General features: G+C 37.8%; 1 protein-coding gene across 6 annotated transcripts; it reads right to left on the bottom strand.

Annotated features, from left to right (window-relative positions):
- Nucleotides 1–340: 340 nt before the first annotated feature.
- DARS2 (aspartyl-tRNA synthetase 2, mitochondrial) lies at nt 341–25,045 on the bottom strand. 6 transcript variants are annotated; one of them, XM_081298903.1, is made up of 17 exons: nt 24,386–25,044; nt 23,650–23,749; nt 22,006–22,072; nt 20,087–20,188; nt 19,224–19,319; nt 17,642–17,765; nt 16,881–16,927; nt 15,646–15,752; nt 14,499–14,568; nt 13,492–13,671; nt 12,226–12,333; nt 10,133–10,195; nt 7,258–7,410; nt 4,938–5,156; nt 4,614–4,724; nt 2,595–2,670; nt 341–1,887 (listed from the first exon to the last, which is right to left on the bottom strand). In XM_081298903.1, the coding sequence occupies exons 1-17, from the start codon at nt 24,510–24,512 to the stop codon at nt 1,673–1,675; spliced, it is 1,965 nt and encodes a 654-aa protein (XP_081155029.1). In that variant the 5' UTR covers nt 24,513–25,044; the 3' UTR covers nt 341–1,672. The 6 variants fall into 6 exon arrangements, 5 of the variants coding, with proteins under 5 accessions (XP_081155029.1, XP_081155031.1, XP_081155030.1 ...); XM_081298905.1 differs by lacking the exon at nt 7,258–7,410 and having other exon boundaries at nt 24,386–25,045; XM_081298904.1 differs by lacking the exon at nt 4,614–4,724.
- Nucleotides 25,046–25,154: the final 109 nt, after the last annotated feature.

Here is a 25,154-nt window from a genome sequence, read left to right on the forward strand (position 1 = left end):
TTTGGTATTTGTATTCCAGAAAAAATCTGGATTGTGGGTCTCTTCTGTGTACAGCTTGCTTCCAGGACAGTTTGGTGAGAATTAGGCATTGAATAGTAAATATATATGTATTTAGAAATTAGCCAACAACCGTAGATGATATTGATGGATGTAAAATTTTATTTCCTTATCCAATAAAGGGCATCTCTAGAAATTCTGACAAAGGGCAGGCAGAATTGGACACCTCACTAAGGGAACCTTGCCAGCAAGAACCAGCAAATGAGGGAAACACAAGCAAGGTAAAAAAAAAAAAAGTTTAGGGAAAAGCTCTAATAGTCAATCAATTTGCTGTTGTAGGGAAAAACATTCATAGCTTTTTTTTTTTTTTTTTTTTGAGAGGGAATCTGGTACTGGGAATTGAACCCAGTAGTACCACTTTACCAGTGAGCCACATCTCCAGCCATTTTTATTCATTTAAAATAAGGTTTATTTAAAGAGGTTCTTTGTTTAACTGCTGAGGCTAGCACGGAATTTGTGATCCTTCCTTGGCCTCCCAAGTCACTGGCATTATAGGTGTGTGTGTGTGCCATTGTGCCTAGCACTCCATAGCTTTCTAGGTGTCACAAGTTAACTAGGGTGGAGTCTTATTTTCTTATAGTGTTATATTGCTTAGTGTTGAGAAAATAAGGACATAAAACTGATAGTGTTTACAAATTACAAATCAAAGGAATTTTATCAAGGCAGAAGATCAAGTAGAATTTCAGTATTGAGATTAATTTCATTTTGTAATGATTAAATTTTTATTTTTATCAAAACAAAATCACATTTTTTTATATTTGAAGTTGGTCTAAGGTCAGTATTTATAATTGAGGGAAAATATTCAAGGACTAATGATTATCCCTAAAAATTGAAAACAAAGAATACTGATTCATAAATCCTTTTTTTCTGCAAGAGCCCTACTAAGTAATCAGGGCAAGTATTGATTGCATTTTACATAAATAGGGAGGCTATAAAATTTGCTTAATGTGAAACACAGACTTCATGACTAATTTTGTGTGTGTGTACACGCATTATATTATGCTACTTATTTAATATACTGATGGTTGAAATGTCATCAGGGCTGGATGAACTGAAACCCTTCATCAAGTGGCAGTCTAGAGAGACAAGCATTTTTCTATATAATTTGATTTCCTGTTCTGAGTAAATCTACCATCTGAACATGAAAAACATGATTAGAAAACACTAAGCCACTATATTACTCCAATAAAGAGCCTTTTTGGGGGATGCGGTGGTAGGACACCAGATATTAAACCCAGGGGCACTCAATCACTGACCCACTCCCCAGCCCTATTTTGATTTACAGACAGGGTCTCACTGAGTTGCTTATTATCTCGCTTTTGCTGAGGCTGGCTTGGAACTCATGATCCTCCTGTCTCGTCTCCTGAACTGCTGGGATTACAGGTGTAAGCCACAATACCCCGCAAAAGAGCCATATATATATTTTTAACTCCAAGTAAAAAGGAACTTACAAAAAAGTCCCAACCAAAAAAAAAAAAAAAAGCATATTGTGAAATTTTGATACATTATTGTGAAGAATCCTTCCTGGGTTATATTCGCCTACAGACTTGTCAGATGAGAGACACATCCAGATTTGATTTTAGCCTTGGTGAAGCAAAGAGGACAAAACTCAAGTTCAACTTTCTGGATGGTGTGAATGATTCACTGAGTTCCTTTCTGCTTCTGAGTCTGCTGGCCAGGAGACCTGGATGTGATAGGGCTTCAGTTCCTGAGGAGAAACAGAATCTGGGGCGTTGCTCATGAGGTCATGTCCCCGGAAGGATTTTGGGAAGGCTATGACATCTCTGATGCTTGCAGCTCCAGTGATAAGGCACATCAGTCTGTCTAGCCCTGTGAGTAGAATACAGTTAGCCAATAAGAAATACATAGTAATCAAATGTTGGGAATGTCTTAGTTTTTCTATAAAATTTGTAGAGAACTTTATTTTTGGTGATACTGGAGACCAAACCCAGGGCATCACATATGCTAGGCAAGCACTCTTAACACTGAACTACAATTCTATATATAACTTCTAAATAAAATCTAGGCTGTACCAACCATAGTATTCTGTTTTTACAGAACTGAACTGGACATGGTAGTGGTGTATGCCTGTAATCCCAGTGGCTTTGGAGGCTGAGGAAGGAGGATTCCAAGTTTGAGACCAGCCTAAGCAATTTAGCAAGATTCTGCCTCAAGGAAAGGAGGAAAAAAAAAGCTCAAGATGTAGCTCTGTGGTAGAGTCTCCCTGGGTTCAATCCCCAGTACCATAAAAACCTTTCAAATGCAAAATTATGTCAAGTTTTAACTAGTAAAATATACTTTTAGGGCATGTGCTTTTAGCATGTGTGAAGTTCTGGTTTCAATCTCAAGTACCAAAAAACAAACAAACAAAAAAAAAACAAAAAAAAACCACATAAAAATATATTACTGAAATTAAAACAAACTTACATTCTCATAGAACGCTTGACCTCAACTCCACCCGCCACTTACAGCCTAAAAACCCCAACTTGAGACAGTGCTATGGAATGAAATGTAGTTTATAAGTACAAGTTATTTACCTAAGGCAATTCCTCCATGAGGGGGTGCCCCATAATCTAAAGCCTGGAGCAGATGGGACAGTAATTTCACATCTTCCTGAAATTCAAAAGATATTCCATTAAATATAAACACCGAAGGTCCACTAAGTACTGCGTTCAAGGCTTACGTGCTAATGGGAAATAAAGTTGAGTTAACCTTAACGTGACTTAACTAAGTTATCATGAAAATTCATTAGCAGAGTTAAAACAAACAAAAAAAAAACTTTAAAGAGGTTTACAGTTTAGCAAGGGAACAAGACAAATCACAGACAACGTGTAGAAAAGTGCCTGGTGCCTAGTAACTGCCACCATTACTGTTCTGCTAATCGGAACAGAATAAGACAGACCAAGGTAGGCTCAAAAGGGCAAGATGAGTAGCAGGCTGTGCTGTCACAGGGACCAAGAGAAAAGCATAAGTATCAAATGCTGCTGGGAGGCAGGAGAGGCTGAAGGCCAAGCACCGGAATAATTCTCCAGCCAGACTCTAGGGTAGGATCTAGTGAGGAACTTCAAACAAATGAGTAGCAATCATTTTATTTATGTGGAGCCCAAGCATCAGGGATTTTTTTTTTTTTAAACTGGAAAGATGATTCAATTTTCTTTTTCTTTCAGTCCTAGGGATTGAACCCAGGTTCTTGCACATACCAGGTAAGCACTCTACCACTGAACCACACCCCCAGCCTTTAAAACAAGGTCTCACTAAATTAGCCTAGAACTTGTGATCCTCCTACCTCAGCCTCCCAAGTAGCAGGGATCATAGGCATGTGCCACCATGTCCAGCCAGATGATTCTGTTCTAATGGGCAGTAGGAAAGGGCTAAGAACCACCAGAGGCAAAGAAGTGTATTCTTACTCTTCTGAAAAGTTTGACAATGAAAGGAATGAAAAAGGTAGGCTGGAAATAGGTCTGGGAGCTTCAGGCAGAAAAGGGCACAGGTTTCACAATGCCCTTAAAATCAAAGAGCACCTGATGTTTTGAGTTTTCCAAATGGGCTCTCACATCCTACTTCATACCTGTTAGTCCCACAAAATTAGTTTTTAGGACCAGATTGATGGATGGTTTCCTTCATGAAACTTATCCTATCCTAGAGAAATCACTGAATTTTTAAATTCTCGACCTTTATTTTTCAATTTTTAAAATTCTGACCAAATCCCACACTCTATATCACTAAAATACACCCCTACCTTTCATACAGCTCAAATATATCTATTAAAAGGCATAAAATCTCTTCATACTTTTCTCTCTCAACATTTTCAGTAACTGGAAATAACTTTTTTTGGGGGGGGGATGGTAATGGGGATTTAACTCAGGTGCCTCACCTCTGAGCTATATCCCCAGCCCATTTTTAAAAATTATTTTAGTTGTAGATGCATACAATACCTTTATTTTATATATTTATTTTTTTAAGTGGTGCTGAGGATCAAACCCAGTGCCTCACATGTGCTAGGCAAGTGCTCTACCACTGAGCTATACCCCCAGGCCCCCCAGCTCATTTAAAAATTTTTTATTTTTAGACAGGGTCTTGCTAAATTGCGGAGGCTGGCCTTGAATTTGTGATCTACCTGCCTCAGCCTCCAGTCACTGGGATTAAAGACATGCACCACTGTGCCTGGCTTGGAAATGACTTTCGAGTAGTGTAGTGGTTAGCTAGTTGAGCTCAAGAGCCAGTCTTCAATTCCTGGCTCTACTTATCTTGTGCTGTGTGTGACTATAGGTCAAGGTACTTCATCTGCCTCTTTCTCATCTCTGAAATTTCAAAGAATAAAGGTATCTATCTCATGAGATTACTATGAGGATTAAATGTATCAATGCATAGAAAGTATATAAACAGTTACTGGCATATAATAAGCACTAATGTTATCCTTATTTCACTTACATTTTTAAGTCCTACACTAAAGGTAGAGAGAAAAGCTGAAACTATTTGTATCTAGCAAATAATCATGATGGATGTTTAACAAAACCAAGGGAAAAACAGTGAGGCCAGGTTAGATGGTATGTTACCTTCAGTAGTGTCCCCAGGATGTAATGCTGTAGCTCTGCATCGTGAATTCGGATGGAACCTCCTCCAATCTCACTGCCATTTAAAACCAAGTCATAGTGTTGGCTGCGAACCTAGATTCACAGAGCCTTTATATTAGGGAAAACTTCTAGCTTTCTGTTCTACAGATTAAAGATGCTGTAGCTACTTAGATAATGTATTAACCACTGGCTCAATTTCTCCTGGGACTTCCAGAACTGGTCCTAGCTATCTTTAGACTATGAACTTTGAAGTACTTTGTCTTTATTTACATATGTCCTTTTTATTTGGAAATACAGATATAGTACCTTTTCAGGTTCAGTGTACAGGAGGTGAATGTCACCAGGGTGGGGAGCAGTGAATGGGTGGTGGGCTGACTCCAGCTCCATGGGATTTTCCTCCTTGGGAAGAAAGAGTGGGAAATCCACCACCCAAAGGAAGGAGAACAGGGCTGGGTCACGGAGCACCATACCATTCATTTCCAAAATGTCGGCACATGCCAGACGTAACTTTCCCAACAGAGAGCACTGCAAACAAAAGATACAAACATTGAGTTAGCTTCTTAACAATAGCAGCATATGCCACCACCTGGGTTCTGAAGCACTATTCTCTAGGAAAAGAGCAGCCAACTAGAAAATGAGATGTTCTTTCTTAGGAGACAGAGACCTGAAGATGACTAGCAGTCTTAGCTAACTGGGTGGTGAGCACCTAGTAATCCAGTGATTAAGAACACAGGCAGCAGAGCTTCAAAGACTTGGTTTGGAGCCTCAGTGTGGCTATTTAGGAACTCTTTTGTGCCCTTATCCACAGTAAAGTGGGGATGAATATATTTAATCCAAGACACTATTGTGATCTTATTAATTTATTCATGTAGTTATAGATGGACAGAATACCTTTATTTTATTTTTATGTGGTGAGGCTTAAACCCAGTATCTCATGTATGCTAGGCAAGTACTCTGCCACTGAGCTACAGCCCCAGCCCCTTATTTATTTTTGACATGGGATCTCACTATGTAGTCCAGGCTGGCTTTGAACTCCTGGGCTCAAAGGATCTTCCTGCCTCAGCCTCCTAAGTGGGTGGGATTAAAGGCAGCTGGGATTACAGGCATGTAATCCACCATGCCCAGCAAGTTTCCTTATTTTAAAAATAATAACAATATCCGTACTTCTCTCATGGGTTGGCATGGACATTAAATGAATCAATATATACACAGTATTTAGATCAGTGGTAAACAGGAGGTACTTAATAAATGCTAACTATGGTGTGCAGAGTTTCCCTGAGAAGGCAGTTTATCAGAAAAGTGTCACATGCCCGGAGATGCCTAGAATGCCACTTTTTTCTTTTTTAATACTTTTTTAGTTTTGATGGACCTTTTAAAAAAAATCTTTCTTTTTAAAATTTATTTATATGTGGTGCTAAGAATTGAACCCAGTGCCTCACACATGCCAGGCAAGTGCTCTACCACTGAGCTGCAAACCCAGCCCCTAGGAGGCCACTTTGAGATCCATTCTATTCCCACAGGACACCTTCATTCTGACATTTTTCAGAAAGTTAATGTTACTTCCCACAGTCTTGTGTCTTTCTTTCAAGAAAGGTCCAGCAGGAATTGTAGTCTACCTTCCTTAGAAAGAAACAGCAGAATGTTTGGTTCACACCAAATTAATTTGCAGCAGAATGTTATGTTATATAAAATTGCAATGTATTTTTTAAGAAATTCATTAATAATAAAATTTGTATTTAAATGGATTTCTTCACTCTGCTATTGCAGAAGGGAAAGATAATGAATTATATTGAGCTTTGAAGCTGAAAACAAACCTTTCCTTTGAAAGAAATAGTAAGGGAAAATATAAATTACAGTGAAAAAAAAATTGAATTTATGTTTAACATTTACAATATATTTTCAATATTCATGTTTGATTTTTTTAAAATATATTTTTAGTGGTTGATGGACCTTTATTTTATTCATTTATTTATATGTGGTGCTGAGAATTGAACCCAGTGCCTCACACATGCTAGGCAAGCACTTTACCACTGAGCCACAACCCCAGCCCCTCGTTTGATTTTTATACTACGCTTTTGCCTATCTTTCAAGGATTCTTAAAGGTAAATTCAGCCTCCCACATATCCCCTGAAGAATGGTGATTTACACAATGCATGGTAGCACTCACCACCTACAACTACTGCTCTTGAGAAAAAAGGGTCCTGCCTTGACTAAGCGGGTCCAAGAGTGTCTTTCAGCCTGCAGCCCTCCAGCAGTCTGAGCCGTCCCGCCACACTCTTGGTAATGCACTATGTACAAAAGTCAGCAACTACCAAATTTCCTTCATCTGCAAACCTTAAAAATGAAAAGTGTTTCATGGTTATATAACTAAAACTATTGACCCTCTACTCAGGCAGATTTCCTAATCTGAGTCAGATCTAATTTGTGTGATGATGCCAATGGAGTCTGACAGCTGATGAAAAGACTCCAGTGTTCACATAGTGCATTAAGAAGTACTGAAAGACACATAACAGTGGATGCAGCTCCATCTCTGAAATTAACAAGTCATTTTAAATGTGCACATCCACAGAAGAAGAGAGGCAACATTTAGCATCCATTGCACAGATGCCTGCAGGTGACTTCTTACTGCTTTCTTGTGCTCTCCGGCAGTCAGGAGGACTACATCATCTTCTTGAATCTCCATTAGTCTAATTAATTCCAATCTTTGTTTCTCCAGTATGAATTTAGCAACTGGTGAATTCCAGTTTTCCTTGTTTTTTAGGAATACAGGTAAGACCTCCTGTGATAAAGAAAAAGAATCACTTACTTTGTGTGTGTGCATCTGTGGTACTGGGGACTGAACCCAGGCCCCCATACATACTAGGCAAACCTCTGCCACTGAACTACATCCATAATCCTTACTCATATTTTTTAAAAAGTGAGATTGATTCATTTTCTCATAGTACAAAGATTTCTTGCTCCCAGTGGAATTTATATGAGATTATCACTATTCTCTTCCCTGAATCCCTTCAAAATGATAAAAAGGAATTTTATTTTTTGTGGTTTTGGGGACTAAACATAGGGGGCATGCTACCACAAGCTATATCTCTAAACTGTTTCATTTGAGAATGTCTTGCTAAATTGCTGAGGCTAGCCTCCAACTTGTGATCTTGCCTCAGCCTTCTGAGTAGCTGGGACTATAGGCGTGCATCACTGAGCATTGCATAAAAGGAATTTTAAAAAAGTAATCTCACCACAATGAAAAAAAAATGGGAATGAAGCATAGGGAGTAATATTAGTAGATGAGAAATTTCTGGTAGATTCCAAGCGAATGATATAGGGATGGTTAAGGAAGCAGGATGAAGATGGCTCTGGCCTAGGAAAGAATGGAGGCAGCTTTAGCACAGGAAGGAACTGTTTTACCCAGCAGAATCCTGGAGAGGCTTAGGACTCATACACCTTGAGTCCCCAGGGTAACAGCCAAGTAACCTTGTTGCTCACCCTAAACCTATCCATTCACAAAGCCTTTCCCAGGACCTTGTATTTCCAACCAGCTTTTAGAAGGCCTTATACTTAAACATGCCCAGTCACCACACATTGAAGAAATTATTCAGCATTTAAAAAAAAAAATCATTAAAATCGGAATAAAATAGAATGAAAAGAGCTACTGGAAATAAAAACATGAAAAAAAAGTTCAACAGAAGACTTGAGGAAATCTAGAAAACAGAATAAAAGGATAGAGAAAATGACAGGAAAGGACTTGGGGGGAAAAAAAGCAATATAAGCTATGTGAAAGGGTTCAACATACAACTCAGAGAAATGCTAGAGATAATAAGAGCTGGTCAGTGATAGAACTGGTGTGCAGCATGTGTAAGGCTCTGGATTCAGTCCCCAGCCCTAGAAACAAAATCCAACAAAATAATTAAATAGTAAAAGAAATTTTTCCCCAGATGAAGACATGAGCTTTCATACTGAAAAGGCCCTTCAAGTGTGCAATACTTGAATAAAAAAATGATCCAGGCTAGGTGCGGTGGCACATACCTATAACCTGGCAGCTTGGGAGGCTGAGGCAGGAGGATCACAAATTCAAAGCCAGACTCAGCAATTCAGCAAGACTGTGTCTCAAAATAAAAAATAAAAAGGCCTGGGGATTTGGCGTAGTGGTTAAGTGTTCCTGGGTTTAATCCCTGGTATCAAAAAAAGTGATCCAAACTTGAAATTTTAGAGCATCAAGATTTGGGAGGGGCTGGTGTTGCTCAGCATTAGGGTACTTGCCTCACATGCATGATTCTCTGGGTTCAGTCCCCAACACTGACCCCCATCCCCGGAAAAAAGTTTTCAGGAGGCTGAAAACTTCCAAAGAGAAAAATAATCAAATAATCATGTCTGCTGTAAAGGAAAAAATCCATACAAACATTATACTTCTCATCAGTAACAGCAGATGGGAGAAGTAATAACCATGGCTATGTGGTATGGCTATTTAAATTTAATTAAAATAACAGCAGCACATGCCTGTAGTCCATTACTTGGGAGCTTACCCAAGAGGATCACTTGAGCCCATGAGTTTGAGACCATATGAACAGCCTAGGCACCATATTGAGATCCTGTTTTAAAGCAATCCTCCTCAAAAAAGAATTGGAGGGGCTGCGGCTGGGGCTCAGTGATAGAGCACTTGCCTGGCACACATGAGGCACTGGGTTCGAGCCTCAGGACCACATAAAAATAAAGGGAGCTGGGGTTGTGGCTCAGCAGTAGAGCACTCACGTAGCACATGCGAGGCCTTCGGTTTGATCCTTAGCACCACATAAAAATAATTATTGCATCCAACTACAGCTAAAAAATAAATATTAAAAACAGGGCTGGGGTTGTGGCTCAGTGGTGGAGTGCTTGCCTAGCACGTGTGAGGCCCTGAGTTCGATCCTCAGCACCACATACAAGTAAATAAAATAAATATTAAAAAAAAAAATTGAGTGCTCTTAAGAAAGATCCCCAATGCTTTTATTTTAAGATAGTGTCTTGCTAAGTCATCCAAGCTGGCCTCAAACTTGCCAATCCTTCTGCCTCAGTCTCATGAGTAGCTGGGATAACAGGCTGTACTCCCATCCCAGGCTTGCAAGAATGTTGATCTGGCTGAAGCAAAGGTATAGAATATAAAGAAACAGGAAATGAACGAGATTGTCTAAAAGTGAAGTCTCATTTGACTGTTGTCAGGCTGGTCTCAAACATAAAATGTGTCTTTGGAAGTTGGATATAGAGTTTTAAAATAGGTATAGGAATAACCCTGAATATTGGAAGTCATTCATGCTTGTAATGCTTTTTGTTAAACCTTGAGCATGTAGGGCTCTATTTATTTTCCAATTAAATTGAGTTATACCCAGGGGTGACATTAACTTTAAAAATAAATAGAAGCGTGATCTGAAATAACAAGATCCTCAAAATTAATGATATCTTAAAAGCTCAAGCAATCAGTTAAAAATACTGAATTCCCAAAAGGAAGAAAACTGCTTTAATTAATTCCTTACCTCATTAAAATGGTCAGCTGCAAATTTTCTAATGGACTCAATGTCTTTCTTTTTTAAGTAATTCTGATGAAAAATAAAGAAAACTCATTAATGACACTCAGCTTCATAAACGTGTTTATAACATCAATGGAACACAAATATATTTGTTTTTTTCATCACAATAGTGAGATTTAATACAAATTTAATTTCTGCTACTAAATTACAAATTTTCCTGCCATCCTTTGGGATGATCCTGTTCTCTAGGAAGACACAAACCAGAGCAGGAAGCAGTGAGGAAAACCAGGCCCCAGCTGCCTCACCTCCTTACCTACCTTAACCTCACCCAACCCCACCAAAGCCACTAGAACTCTAAATGACCAAAAATAATTTTTTTTTTTTTCTGTATGAGGAATTGAACTCAGGAGTGTTCTACATCTGAACTACAGCCCCAGTGTTTTTTTTTAAAACATTACTTTTTGATTGGGGCCTCTCTAAGTTGCTGAGGCTGGCCTCAAACTTGTAATTCTCTTGCCTCGCTCTCCTGAGTAGCTGGGCTTACAGGTGTGTGCCACATAAACAGGCTTCTAAATAACACTTTTTTTTTTTTTTTTTAAGAATTTAACTCTTATTTATTGATTTTTCAATACGGTGTTGAGGATTGAACCCAGTGCCTCACAGGTGCTAGGTAAGTGCTCTACCACTGAGCTACAACTCCAGCCCTAAATAACACATTTTTAAAACTTATTATAGGTCTTATTTTTCCCAATTATGCAGGTCTCATTGGAAAGAGCTGTGTCTTTCCCCAGAAGTCTTTAGATGTGGAATACAAAGGATAAATAAAATACAACTGAACTGTGAAAGAAAAAAATTTCAGATCCACAAAAGGATTCAGAATTTATTGAAGGTTTCTTAAAAATTCTTTATATCTTGCTTTTGATAAACTGAATTAAGTTTTTTTTAATGTTTTCTTCTTTTTTAAAAAAATATTTTTTAGTTGTTGATGGACCTTTATTTATTTGTATGTGGTGCTGAGAATTGAACCCTGTGCCTCACGCAATGCTAGGCAAGCGCAGCGCGCTACCACTGAGCTACAATCCCAGCCCCTGGATTAAGTTTCTTAAAATTCTTTGCATCTTATTTCAAATTATCTTAATGTCTAAGTGAGACATTGGTTATCCTCAGCTATTCTCATGGGGCATTTCATTAGGAACAGGAGATACAAAGAGGTGAAAAATAATATATATTCCTGTAGTCTACTTAGAGAAGAAAAGACACACTTGAGGCAAGCACTGTACCAACTGAGCTATATCTCCAGCCGAAAAGATACACTTGAAATAGGGTAAATAATACCAACAGGCAATAAGTTATCCTGGCATACCTGAACACACTTTTTATCTGGACTAGAGAGAGTATGGACACCAAATTACTTTCCACTGAACATATGAAGTGAATATAGAGTAATAAGACAAGAGTTCTTTCCCCCATTCTAAATATACTATGTATCCAAATGAGCATAATCTTTCAAAATAGTAATCTGATTGAAGAAACTTCTGGAATGAATCATTATTTTTAAAGCAAGTATACTTATTACAGTACTAAATGTGTCCCATCACTTTACAGTTAGTGCTTGCTCAGCCCAACCACTCTCCTTTCTCCTCTTACCTCCCTTTCTTTTTGCTTTTTTAGTGCCACCTCCTTTGCCTCCCCTATTGAGGCCAGAATCTTCAGAACACCAAAAATCAACAGGCCAGGACTATGCTAGGTGTTAAGAGCCTTTGGATAAACCAACACTATGACAAAATGCTAAATCCTATCCAGCATTTATGCTTATAAAGTATTGCCAATGAAATTATCCCAAATGAAGTACAATATCAGTGTATAGCAGTGTTTAAAAGAAAGGAAAAAAAGAGGGTGGCCAAGATCTCGAATATAAACTCACATTCTTAAGGTTTATTGTTCTCTACTTAGAGTTTTAGGGACACTGCTAGATTTTGAAAAGTACATATTTTTATTTAAAGAGAATAGTTCCTTCCTCAAGTTTAAATGTATCAGTGTTAAACATATTTACTTCCAAAACATACACTATAGAAAAAACAGAACTATGCTTCACTTACTGCTCCTTCACGGACACACATGGCTTTGACAGCTCCTTGGGGCTTACTAAGTGCATCTTGAAGAAATCTGACCTCTGTGTGTCTGAACACATTACTGATATCGACAATCTGGTGAAAGGGCAACAAAAAGAGATAATTAAACATGAACTCATTTTTATCTCAAAAAACATTTTACAAATAAGATTTCAAAGAAGGGAATAGATCTTGATAAGTTAATATTTACATTCAAAGAGGGCTAAGCACTATGCTCATGGATTGAGCATCATAACTTGTATTTTACAAATATTTATTTCATCCATACAAGAGTACTAGGCTGACAGTCTATCCCCATTTCATAAATGAGTAAACTGGGACACAGAAAAGAAAGTAAGTTGTCTAAGATGACAAAGCTAGTAAATGGCCAGGATGTAACCCAAGCAGTTGGACTTAAGACCCATTATTCCATATCACAAATGAAGATATGAGTATTTAAGTTGGTAGCTATATGTACAGTTATGACTTTGTATGCATCCTATTTTTAAAAAATATTTCTTAAGATGGACACAATATATTTGCTTTATTTTATTTATTTTTATGTGGTGTTGAGGATCAAACCCAGTGGCTCACATGTACGAGGCAAGTACTCTACCACTGAGCTATAACCCCATCATTATATTTTTTTCATTCTAAAAACTGAGCACAGATTTTATTGACTAGGCAGAATTCAATTTCTAAGAAATTTTTGTGAGAACTGAGGTTCAGAAATATCAGCAGCATTACAAAGTTCAAGGGCTACTGCTTTCTCAGAGCAAATAATGGAAAGCCTGGTAATGAAACTGCTCTATATAAATTCTACTCTTGTCCTTTCATACACATAGATATTAATAATCTGAATAAATGTCTTCAAGTGTTTGAGTTTTTTATTGACCAAGGAAAATGAAGAACTCTGGATCATTTGCCTTCCAAGTACCATGATGGCTTAAAAAATTGAAATAGAAAGCATACTTTTTTTTCTTTCAAGTTACTATTCATGTCCCTATAATCAATAACTGGTAAGTACTGTAATAAAAACTTTATAGCAAGTATCTTGCTCTTGGAAATGGATCTTGGAACACATTAGATAGAAAAAAAGCATTTTAATGCTAACATGTTATTCTTTTTTGCTGTAGTTCTGTAACAAGGTAACAAAAATATATCTAACAGTGTGTAACACAAGTTTCATTAAAATGGTTTAAGAGACTGTGGAACTATTTGAGAGCAGGATTCTGGAAAAGTGTGGAGAAATACCTTCATGCCAAAGCGAGTGTCAGGTTTATCAGTTCCGTAGGTGGCCAATGCCTCAGCAAAGGTCATGGAAGGAAAAGGAACTACCAGAGGGTCTTTGTCACTGGGCCAGGAATACTGCAGCAGACCCTCAATCAAACTCTGGATCCCAGTCTGGTCTACAAAAGACATTTCTATGTCAATCTGAAACCAAAATAACACAAGGACACTAACTTGGAATAGTCACACACACACTATATGTATATATACATTTCTCTGCTTTCAGTTTACCACAGGATTCTGTACCAAAAACACAATATATAGAGAGAGTGTAAATATTATTGCATATCTTCTTTAGGTCAGGCACTATGCTAATGCCTTGTATTAACTTGCTTAGTTCCCACAACCATCTCATGGCTCAAGGCTCAGAAAAGCTGGGTAATTTGCCTGTGTACCACCATGAAGAAGTTGTGAAACTACATGTGATCCCAGGTTTGTCCAACTCCATAGCGTATGATTTTTTTACACTTTATCATACTTATTAATATGCTATCATACAGAAATAAAATCATAATGGCTTTGATAAGTCCACAGATAAACAGATTAAATATCAATATGCAGAATTACAAGTTTTTTAAAAAAAATTTATTTTTTAGTTGTAGTTGAACACAATACCTTTATTTTATTTATTTATTTTTATGTGGTGCTGAGGATCAAACCCAGGGCCTCACAGGTGATAGGTGAGAGCTCTACTCCTGAGCTACATCCCCAGCCCTAGAATTATAAGATTTTATTATACAAGAAATTTGCTTTAAGGACTTTCAAGTCAGGAACAATCAAACATTGATGACAACTCTGGCATTCCTCAGCTGATGACCATGCTCCTCATGAAAAGGACACATGAAATAGACCAAAAATTGGATAATGAGAGCCTCAACTGTAGGTGAATTTAACTACATATGTGCAGGGTAATACTTAATGAGAAGTTAGGTATATAAAGTTACTTCCCTGGTGTTCATGTAACTTTGTACCTGAGTAAACTCGGGCTGCCTGTCTGGTCTTGAACCTTCATCTCGATAACATCGGGCAACCTGAAAGTATCTACAAGTGAAACAAAGCACCAACTGAGTCATGGGTTTAAGAACACACAAACTTATCACGAGGCAGATTGTGAAATAAATTAATAATGAATACCTCAAAGACATAAGAAACTTTTTTTTAAAAATGATACTTTAATTGGATACACAGCTGATCCAAGAGAAGTTACTACTCTATATATTGTTTCTAAAATATTCTCTGGCCCCTTAGGACAGTGGTAATTAGAGTGTCATGTAAACCATTGGATGCTTTTTTTCCTAGTCAGTGCTTCTCAGCATTTTACTTTTTTGCTCTATCCAGACTGAGGTACTTCTGCTGTAGGAACACACTGTAGTTTCCTGTTCTATGCCATTGCATGTTCATCCCCACCCCTGCTGAAATGAGGGTGTGACTCAGGATGCTTTCAATGTAATTTCAAACCTCTTCATACTTAGTTTGTAAAGTTCTTTTTTATGCTTTGTGACAGGGCCTCACTGTTGCTCAGGCTGGTCTCAAGCTCGTGGGCTCAAGCCATCTTCTGTCTCCCAAGTAGCTGTGACTACAGACTCACTCCACTGAACCTGGGTCACAGTTTTCAAATTTCCATGCATTTATATTTTGGTTTATTTTACAGTTGGTTTTATTCATTGTTCTATTCTGCTTTGCTCATCTTATTAACTCATGACAACAAAACCTTCTTTTTAACCTCGTCACATCTATCAGCATAGACCTTTGTACGTAGTAGATACCAAATAAACTTTTTTTCCCTTCAGTACTGGGGATTGAACCTAGGGGTGCTCTACCATTGAGCTACATCCCCAGTCCTTTTTATTTCTTATTTTGAAATAGGATCTTGCTAAGTCGCTGAGGCTGGACTGGAACTTGTGATTCTCCTGCCTTAGCTTTCATCACTGGGCCTAGCAATAAATTTTTACTAAATGAGGACTACTATGAAGTTTTCAGGGTATTTTATTAAGTATTCTTTGAATTCCTATAAATTTTATAACCTTAAGAGGCCAGACAATTTTTTTGAATTTTTTCCCTTTCTTTCATTTCTCCCTTTTCATTTTTTTGACAACTTTTATAGCATAAAAAACTCACCTGTCTAAACCACCAACCATCAGAAGCTGCTTAAACTGTTGAGGACTCTGAGGGAGAGAATAAAACTTTCCAGGTTCCCGGGATGGTACTAGAAACTCTTTGGCCCCCTTTTAAAGACAGATAGGGAAAGGAGAGACATTATTAAAAAAATAAACCCAAGGTATAACTAACTGATGGAAGTGTATACTTCAGCTCATCAATGAAATTAACTAAAGAGCAATGTTCCCCAGTGAACTTAGGTGCTGTGTCAATGTCCTTTGAAACGATGCTGATTTGGACACTGTGGCTAGAGACAAATGAGGTCAGGGGATGTGGGACCAGCAAGCTTCTGAGGATCTCATCTGTGTGTCTGCTGTCTCAGCACCAATGCAGACAGTGGGTGCTGAGCAACAGAGAAGTGCTTCTGACTAAGATGGGGGTGGAGAGGAGCTTGGAGTATGATATACATTTCAGGAGAGTTGCTCCCAGCACAGAGAAGAGATGGTAAAGGGGGAGGTTAAACACACACACACACACACACACACACACACACATACACACACACACTCTTGCACACTTAGAAACGTCTGTTTGGTTTAAAAAAAATTTTTTTTTTTTTTTTTTTTTTTTGTACTGGGGATTGAACCCAGGGACAGTCTACCACTGAGCTACATCCCAGCCCTTTATTTTATTTCATTTTGAGACTATATCTTGCTAAGTGGCTGAGGCTGACCTTGAACTTGTGATCTTCCTGCTTCAGCCTTCCAAGTCACTGGGATTATAGGCATGTGCCACCATGCCTGGCTGAAATGTCAGTACTTTTTTTTTTTTTTTTTGTAGTTGTAGATGGACAGAATACCTTTATTTTATTTGTTCATTTTTATGTAGTGCTAAGGATTGAACCCAGTGCCTCACATGTGCTAGGCAAGCACTATGCCACTGAGCTACACCCCCAATCCTAGCCCCAAAATGTCAGTTCTTATAAACAAGGGTTTTGTTTTTAAGGAACCAATTCATTAATGATTTACATCTATGAATTGCAAGGAAAAGAAATCTCCATGAAATAAAAGGTTCTGACTCAAATTACTGACTCAATTTTCTCAATTCTTAAGACAATCTAGTTAATGTGACCATCCTGTGGTAGTAAGTAAAATGAAATAAAAATAAAAGTGGACCAAGTGAATACAAAAGCAAAGTGGTCCAGTTTTACAACTAATAAGACATTATTAATAGAATGATTTCAGGAAAATACATACCCCTGGGGTTCTCTTAAACAGTGTTGGGGTTTCTATATCCACAAACCCTAAAAAGAAAGAAATATCAGAATTAAGTAGATAGGAATTTGTCAAATATGATGTCTATACTACAGTCCAACAAATGAAAGGCTCTCCTTTAATTAATAACTTGGGCTGAAGTAAGCTGCCAACCCTAGTGTTATTTTTTATAAGTCCAAGAAGTAATCTGAAGCTTAAAGATTCTGTTCTTTTATAAAGCTGATACTTTTGATATAAAATAATCCTAAATACTTGATGGATTCTTGTTTACTAAATTATTCTGGTATTCAAAACATTCTAAGCATAGGGACAATAACACAAATAGTGCAGTTTTTCCCCAGAACTAATCAAGGTATCTAGTTAAATTCACAAGCCATTTCCAAGGTTCCAGCAAATGATGAATAAGTAAACAATAAATAAACAAAACGTTAAGAAAAATTCTGCTGTAGAAACAACCAAAGGGCTGTCCTGCCTTCAATAACAATGGGAAATGCTAGGTTAAACAATGTAACAGGTATTACTACCTTTAAAAGGAAGTATATGTGACCCAGTGAGCACCTAGTGACTAAACTATGCTCTAGGACAAACACCTGTAAAATAAATTTTCTTCAAAAACTACACATGGCGTCAGTTCCAAATTTCTCCCAATACCTGACCTATGACGGAAGGAGAGGATAAAATAAAACTGAATACAACCTAAGAGATGCTAAAAAGCCCCAAAGGATGTTCAGGCTTTCCCTTACCATGGAGATTACAAAGGTACTCCCGCATTTTCATGACCACCTGGGACCTCAGTCGCAGATTGTACTGCATTTGGAAACTACGAAGGTCTAAGTAGCGATACTGCAAACGAAGAGCTTCCGTTTTCTAAACAAATTTAAAGATTTTTATGTTTACTTTTTGAATTACAGGTGTTATCTTTAGCTCTGTCTTTAGCTTCCATCACCAGGAAGCCTACAGCTTGCTATCTGCACCATGTGTACACCTGGCCAGTCTCAGCTCCTACAACTTCTAAGTTTGTTACTAATACAGATTTTACATTTCTTACTATTCATGAGTATTAACATCACCCTTCACTGATTGAAATTTACCTATTATATTAAACATTAATCCATTCATTAAAGTCCATAATTGACTAGTGAAAATTTTAAAGATCTTTTAAAAAAACATATCAATCAGCAGGGTGGTATATGCCAGTGGCTTGGGAGGCTAAGGCAGGAGGATTGCAAGTTCAAAGTCAGCCTCAGCTGTTTCAAAATTAAAAATAGAAAGGGCTGGGAGTACGGCTTAGTGGTTAAGTGCCCTTGGGGTTCCATCCCTGCTACAAAAACAAAACAAAATAAACACATCAAAAACTTTTGACTTAATTATTACCTGGAGGAGACCCTTGACTATAAGTATAAGGAATGTAAAGGGATGGCAGGTGGAGCCTCCTCTGCTGTACTGGCAGAAATGGGTGAGGTGTGCTTATGTTCAAGGCTGAAAATCTGCATCCATCTTTGTGCTGAGTACTTTTTTTAAAGAAAGTCATTTCCCTCCAAAATAGCTCCTTTCTTAGATAATAGAAACAGAAATAGTAAGAAATACCTCTAAATTCACTTTCTAAATGCTTATCTTGAGAAATCTGTATATTTCTTTCTCACATTGAGGTCAACTCTGTAATTTCATTATTTTTTTCTGAGTATTGAGAACTTATAAATATAAGACTAAGTGGCTACAGAATTAATTTAAAAGTTCCTGAATAGTTCACTTTAAAATGAGGTATATAGGACTGGATAGAGCACTGGCATGGCATGTTAGGCCCTGGGTTTAATCCCCAGCACTCTAGTAAAAAAGCCTGTAACAGTGACCCAGCTGAAAATCATCTGGGTGTACTTACCCAGTGCTATCTAGCTCCGGTGATCCCTCAAACTTTGGCAAAGAACATCTTAAATTACAGTAATTCTATTTACATGTTTGGGCTTGGGAAGTCACTCTAACCACAATTTTATCACTCTTAGAGGCTTAAATGTAATAGGTGCAGGATTCCCCTACACCATTCAATGACTTCCAAGATAGATATAAATTTTCTTACAAAACATTAAACATTTTGGAGCAACAAAGAACTTAAATATAACACCTCTAGTCTTAAAGATAGACCCATATTTCAACCTGTCTGAAAAAAGTCTAGGTGTTTACAGACTGCAACAGCTTAATGAACTGCCGCTATTTAAGAACAATTTGTTGGTAAGATGTTTAATTTTGTAGAAGGTAAACTTTTTCTTTAAAAAGCTCTGAAAATTCTGGTCATCAACATTCTCTTTTATTAATAACAGAAGTTAGTACCTTCACAAAGTCTTTAATTTCAAAGGGCAGTTTCTTGCAGGAATTCAAAAGCTCAGCTGTTTTAACTTTGATTTCAATCTCACCTGTTGGCATTTTCTTAAAGACAAAAAGAAAAGACCTATTTTAAAAACTGCTGATCAGGACATGTACACGATGCACATTTACAAAACACACAACTTCATTCATAGATGTAAAATGTGTAGGTCCTTATTAGAGTGTATAGTATATACGTCTGTGCATGGCTTTGGTGTTCTTGTGTCTATCCATGGATGATACTTTGTCTTAGCATGCATATTTATATAGATGTATTTGTAATGAAGATGGTGAAATCTATAGTTTTTTTTTTTTTTATTTTTAAAGAGAGAGTGAAAGGGGCTGGGGATATGGCTCAAGCGGTAGCGCGCTCGCCTGGCATGCGTGCGGCCCGGGTTCGATCCTCAGCACCACATACCAACAAAGATGTTGTGTCCGCCGAGAACTAAAAAATAAATATTAAAAATTCTCTCTCTCTCTCCTCTCTCACTCTCTCTTTAAAAAAAAAAAAAGAGAGAGGGAGAGAGAGAGAGAGAGAGAGAGAGAGAGAGAGAATTTTTTAATACTTTTATTATTTTTTTTTAGTTCTCGGCGGACACAACATCTTTGTTGGTATGTGGTGCTGAGGATCGAACCCGGGCCGCACGCATGCCAGGCGAGTGCGCTACCGCTTGAGCCACATCCCCAGCCCAGAAATCTATAGGTTTAACGGTAGAACTTACTGAGCATTTAGTGCCTAACGGACAACAGGTCTATGTTGCCTGAATTGTATAAAGATATTGCCAATGCAAACAGGTAAAATTTACATAAACAGTTTCTAAACTACTAACTGGATTTTCCTGTCCTGGAGGTCGGGAAATGACTGTTCCGGACACTTGCACCACAGATTCCAGAGGGGCTTCACATAGAATCTTCTTTACAGAAGCAGCTGACTACAGAGGAGGAAAACAGTTCCAAGAAACAAATGAACTTACAGGTATCTGAAAGTTTATGGCTTAGAAAAATGTTAATATTCACAACTTACCTCCCATCATACTTCCCATAAGATGACTGTATTATAATACGTTTGGCAAACTGCATCCTTATTTTGACTCCATGTAATATAGCAAGTAAAACTATCAGTTAAGAGTTTTAAAAACTTTCTCAAAGGAAAATAAGAACAACTATTAGTAATGCAAACACCTCCCTCATACTTTGAAGACAACTGTCTCCAGGGTTAGTCTAAGGGGCAATTACGTCCAATAGCGATAATGGACTATACGGTAGCTATGCTCACCTCCAAGTCCTCGTTCTCCAAATAGTTCACCACTTCTATTTCACTTAGCTGAGTAAATCTTATTTTCCTTTGACATAGAAGCATTTGTAAAAATTACCACAACTAGGCACCCACAGTGCCCAATGGGCATGATGGCAGTTCTTTTATCTAATATGAATGGTAAGTATTTAGAGCAGGTGTTCCCTTCGCTGGGCTCAAAATGCAAAAGGTATAGAAAGATAGAAAAGATAAAAGTTTCCATCTTATCCATGTCTTCAAGGACCTCAGTTCCCCTCCCCAGAAGCACCCAATGTTAGCAGATTCATTTCACAATGCGTATAAACATGCACACATTCCATCTCTTACCATAGTTCATCTGGATAACAGCACTGTACATGTTCGTCTATATCCTGTTGTGGGCTTTTTTGTTTTTTTCATTTAACAATATATCTTGGATTTTTTTCCCTATTAGTAAAGAGATTCATTCTTTTCCCATTCATTCTTTTTCTACATCTCACTGTAAAGATGCACATTATTTTTTAAACTAATATCTTATTGAGAACATTGTAGTTCCCATTTTTTCTATTAAAAATAATCCTGAAATGAATATCATTTTATTTTTGACATTTTGCATCTGTGTCTAGATGTAAGATAACTGTAATTTTCCAGAAGTGAAATGAATGGTTCAAAGTATATATGTAATTATAATCTTGATATTGCCAAATTGCTCTCCATACAGCTAGTGATAATATTGTACTCCTTCCAAGAATGTATGAGCACCTGCTTCCCCAAACACAGTGTGTTGTCAATCCAAAGTGTTAAAAACAATTCTGGGTAGTTTTAATTCACATTGCTCTACCTGTGAGTGAGGCTGGGTATACTTTCATTTGTCTACATGCTATTTATATTTTCTGTAAATTTTCTTTCTTTTCTTGTGGTGCTGGGAATGAAGCGCAATGCCTTGTGCATGCTAGGCAAGTGTTCTACCACTGAGCTGCATCCCCAGCCCACTGGTCTATTTTTTTTTAATTGATTTGTAGTACTCTTTAATTTTTATTTATTTTTTATTTTTTTGGTACTGGAGATCGAACTCAGGGACACTTAACCACTGAGCCACATCCCCAACCTTTTTTGTATTTTATTTAGAGATGGTCTCATTGAGTTGCTTAGTGCCTCCCTAAGTGGTTGAGGCTGGCTTTGAACTCTTGATCCTCCTGCCTCAGCCTCTCCAGCTGCTGGGTTTACAAGTGTGCGCCACCGTGCCTGGCTCTAATAGCCTTTTAGCTATTAGAGAAGCCATTTTCTGTAACATGAGTTGCACATATTTTTTTTTTTTTTCCAGTTTGGCATGTTAATGTTGCTTATGGTAGTTTTTAGTTTTTATTAATAATAAGCCCCTGAATTTAAAATCTCAAACACACTTATATCAAACTACTTAGCTTTCTGTAGCCACAGCATCAAAGAAGCTTTTAACAGTAGGACACTTTCTATTACCTCATCCTGGGGAATGACAACTTGAACAAGACCGTGGCAATCTCTTAGGACTAGGAAGATGTTTTGCCTGATTAATGAAAAATAAAATGAACATTTTAGGATAAAATCTCTAAGCCCAAAGTTTAATCAGAGTAAACAAGTTCAATAACAAAACAAAAACCCCAAGCAATTTATCATGTTCCTTTTTTATGAATAACTATGTACTTTCATTAGCTATATTTATGCAATTATTGTCTACATTGCTTATTAATGAAAACAAGTCATTTTTTAAAATTTCAATTTAATTGGTCACTTATATAGCCCACTACTCTTCTATAGATAGTTTATTAATGAAAAAGCAGATTTAAAATTAAAAGAACTTGTGCTGGGGTTGTGGCTCAGTGGTACAGAGCTTGCCTTGCATGTGTGGGGGCACTGGGTTTGATCTTCAGTACCACACAAATAAATAAAATAAAGGTGCTGTGTCCATCTACAACTAAAAATTTAAAAAAAATTAAAAGAACTTTTCATTGGCTTAAGTCTGCATAAGATAATTTTATGAAATGTGGAAACTTTTTATAAGGTGCAATTCAGATATAATATGGTATTAGAAATCATTTTTGAAATATAGCAATGTTAAGGTCTTTTTCCTTCCTAAAAAGGTATATGATCTGAAATTTCCTAGAAGAGTTCCAACTACTAATTTAACAATTCTACAAATCACCAAAAAATTCCCCAAATTTCAACATTTTAACATTCAATCTACACTCCTCATCCTGTCTTTAGTATCTGAAAGAGGTACAGATTTTGGGTTCAGGAAACAAAAATCACCAAATTTATGGGGTAAATATCCACCCACTTGGGACATACACTTTATAAAAAAAAAAAAAAATTATTTTTATTTTTTTAGTTGTACGTGAACACAATACCTTTATTTTTATGTGGTGCTGAAGATCGAACCCAATGCCTCACGCATGGTAGGCGAGCTCACTGAGTCACAACCCCAGGCCCTGGGACATATGCTTTTAAGGTCACACAGCCTATGTATTTTGAATCTGTTCACATATGGTCTGGAATACAGAGCTAAACAACAAAAAATAGGCTCTGATCTTAAGAAACCACTGTTGGTGCTTTTAGGTTTTTTTCCCTACCTAATATTAGGATGAAACAAGCTCTTTCCCCATGCTATTGAAGCTTCCCAGCTGTTTCTAGGATGTGGGCCCATTTCTAGTTTACTGGTCATAGGAAGTCTTCCAATTTATTTAGCCCAGGGCTATTTTTAGTCCATTCCAGGACCAAGCTTCATTTTTATTCTCTTCTGGTACTTACTAAGACTGACACCATTTGGATCTTTCAAAACAAATTTACCATTTGGATCTTTCAAAACAAAAATGAGAAATAAGAATTCAGTGAATTTTGAGAGTCCTGCAGGGGTTACAGAAAGCTTTTTATTCTCATGAATACTTAAAACTTTAGTAAAGGTTTGAAATTGCTTTCGGGAAACAATTACCATACATTCAGGGGTTTCTTGGTGGCATTGGGAGATTTAACCCAGGGGTGCTCTATCACTGAGGTATACCTCAACCATTTTCTATTATGAGACAGGGTCTGCCACTGCTCCTTGGCCCACCATCCACTTATAATTCCACTTATAACTCAATTTACCTTCGGTACTGAATCCATCCACACAAGGTGACTTCTTGGCCTAAGTGAGAAGAACGTAACTCTCCACATGTGTTGGTCCTGGCAACAAAGCTACTGAATTCTTGGAAAAAAAACCAAATGTGTAAAAGGCAATATTAAAAATATATTACTTGCAGATTGCTTAAAAATATTCTCAATTCACAGATTCTTAAATATTTCAGGTAGAAATGTGTAAATTAGAGCATGTAGATTCATCCAGTATTAAATTTACCTGCCAATGTGACAAAAGCCAAGTGAATAACTGTTTGAATGCAAATTTTTGCTTTGGGTTAGGAAACTTAGCTTTTTCTGGATCTAGCAGTTGCACTGACCTAAAATCCTAATTGCCCAATTCTAAATATTACACTTTTTTCCCGAAATGAAATATGATATTAGGAATTAAAGATGTTTGATGGTGCAGTAACGATATAGCTGTAGTATGAAACTAGTGTGTAATAGCCACTTGTACACTGGAAAAATATCAAAAATGTGAAAGGTTCTTTTTGGCTTCCTACTTGTAGTATCAACCAAACAGAATAGACTACAATGCGGTTACCTTTCTAGGGTCGTTAAAAAACAAAAGCAACAACAACAAAAAACAATGAAAAAATGCATTATAAGGAATGTAAAAAGGAAATGATCTGCTTCTCTATTTCTCCATACATACAGCTATCAGGGGGGAAATGGCTGCAAAGAACAGGCTCTTCCCTGTTTTCACCTGGAATTCTCCTCTGTGAACTCAGCGCCAGACTTCGGGAGAAAGAACCCCAGGTTGGCTGGGCTGTCCTTCCGATGGGTCTGGATAAAGCCCTGCACAGCTGACTTAACCAGGAGAGGAAGTACATGCTGAGACCCCAGGACGGCGAGAGACGATCACAAATTCCACGCTGCAGGTGTTGGACGGTGCTCAAAACTCTGTTTTGGAAATGCACCGAAGTCCCTTAAAATTTTAGTTCCCACTCTTCTCCAATATTTAAGCCCTCCTCCGCTGAACATCCGGGTACGAGTGTCTAGCAACTACATAAATCTGCAAGGTTTGGAAGGCCCTTGGATGAGTGGATAGGGAAAAGCCCTCTCCCCGTCAGGGCATCACTTTCCACTTCTATCAATGCCGCTGCGCCGAGTGACCATAGGACCAGTGTGAAGCGCGACGCGGAAAGGCCGTCACCAGGCGCACGCTTTCCTCCTCTTCTCCGCCAGAACGAAGGCTCCCACGGGCAGAACCGGAAAACAAGCAGGAAACAGCCTGCGTTCCAAATCTCCTAGACCTGGCAGCCGACCTGAGACTTTCCGTAGGAAAAGGAAGGCAACCAAATCAAGAGCACTCCTAGGCCAGAAATCACGCAAGACCCGGGGAGTCAAGGGTCCTTGTACCCGCCCAGGATTAGAGGAAGGCATTCTACCAATCAGAAAGAAGTTTCCGCCGCCATGCTTACTACGGGCGGAAATAGGAGGGGAACGCTTCGCACCCGTGGAAAACCAAGAAG

The sequence above is a fragment of the Spermophilus citellus genome (genome assembly GCF_964194105.1).
Source record: "Spermophilus citellus genome assembly, chromosome: 6".
Taxonomy (NCBI): Eukaryota; Metazoa; Chordata; class Mammalia; order Rodentia; family Sciuridae; genus Spermophilus; species Spermophilus citellus.

Excerpts from the sequence above, each read along its gene's own strand:
- DARS2 (XM_081298903.1), bottom strand. The coding sequence starts at position 24,512 with ATGTACTTCCTCTCCTGGTTAAGTCAGCTGTGCAGGGCTTTATCCAGA. Across the intron at positions 4,725-4,937 it reads TGTACACTGAACCTGAAAAG|GTTCGCAGCCAACACTATGA; the intron begins GTACTATATCTG and ends CTGTGAATCTAG. Across the intron at positions 1,888-2,594 it reads TCATGGAGGAATTGCCTTAG|GGCTAGACAGACTGATGTGC; the intron begins GTAAATAACTTG and ends TTCTACTCACAG.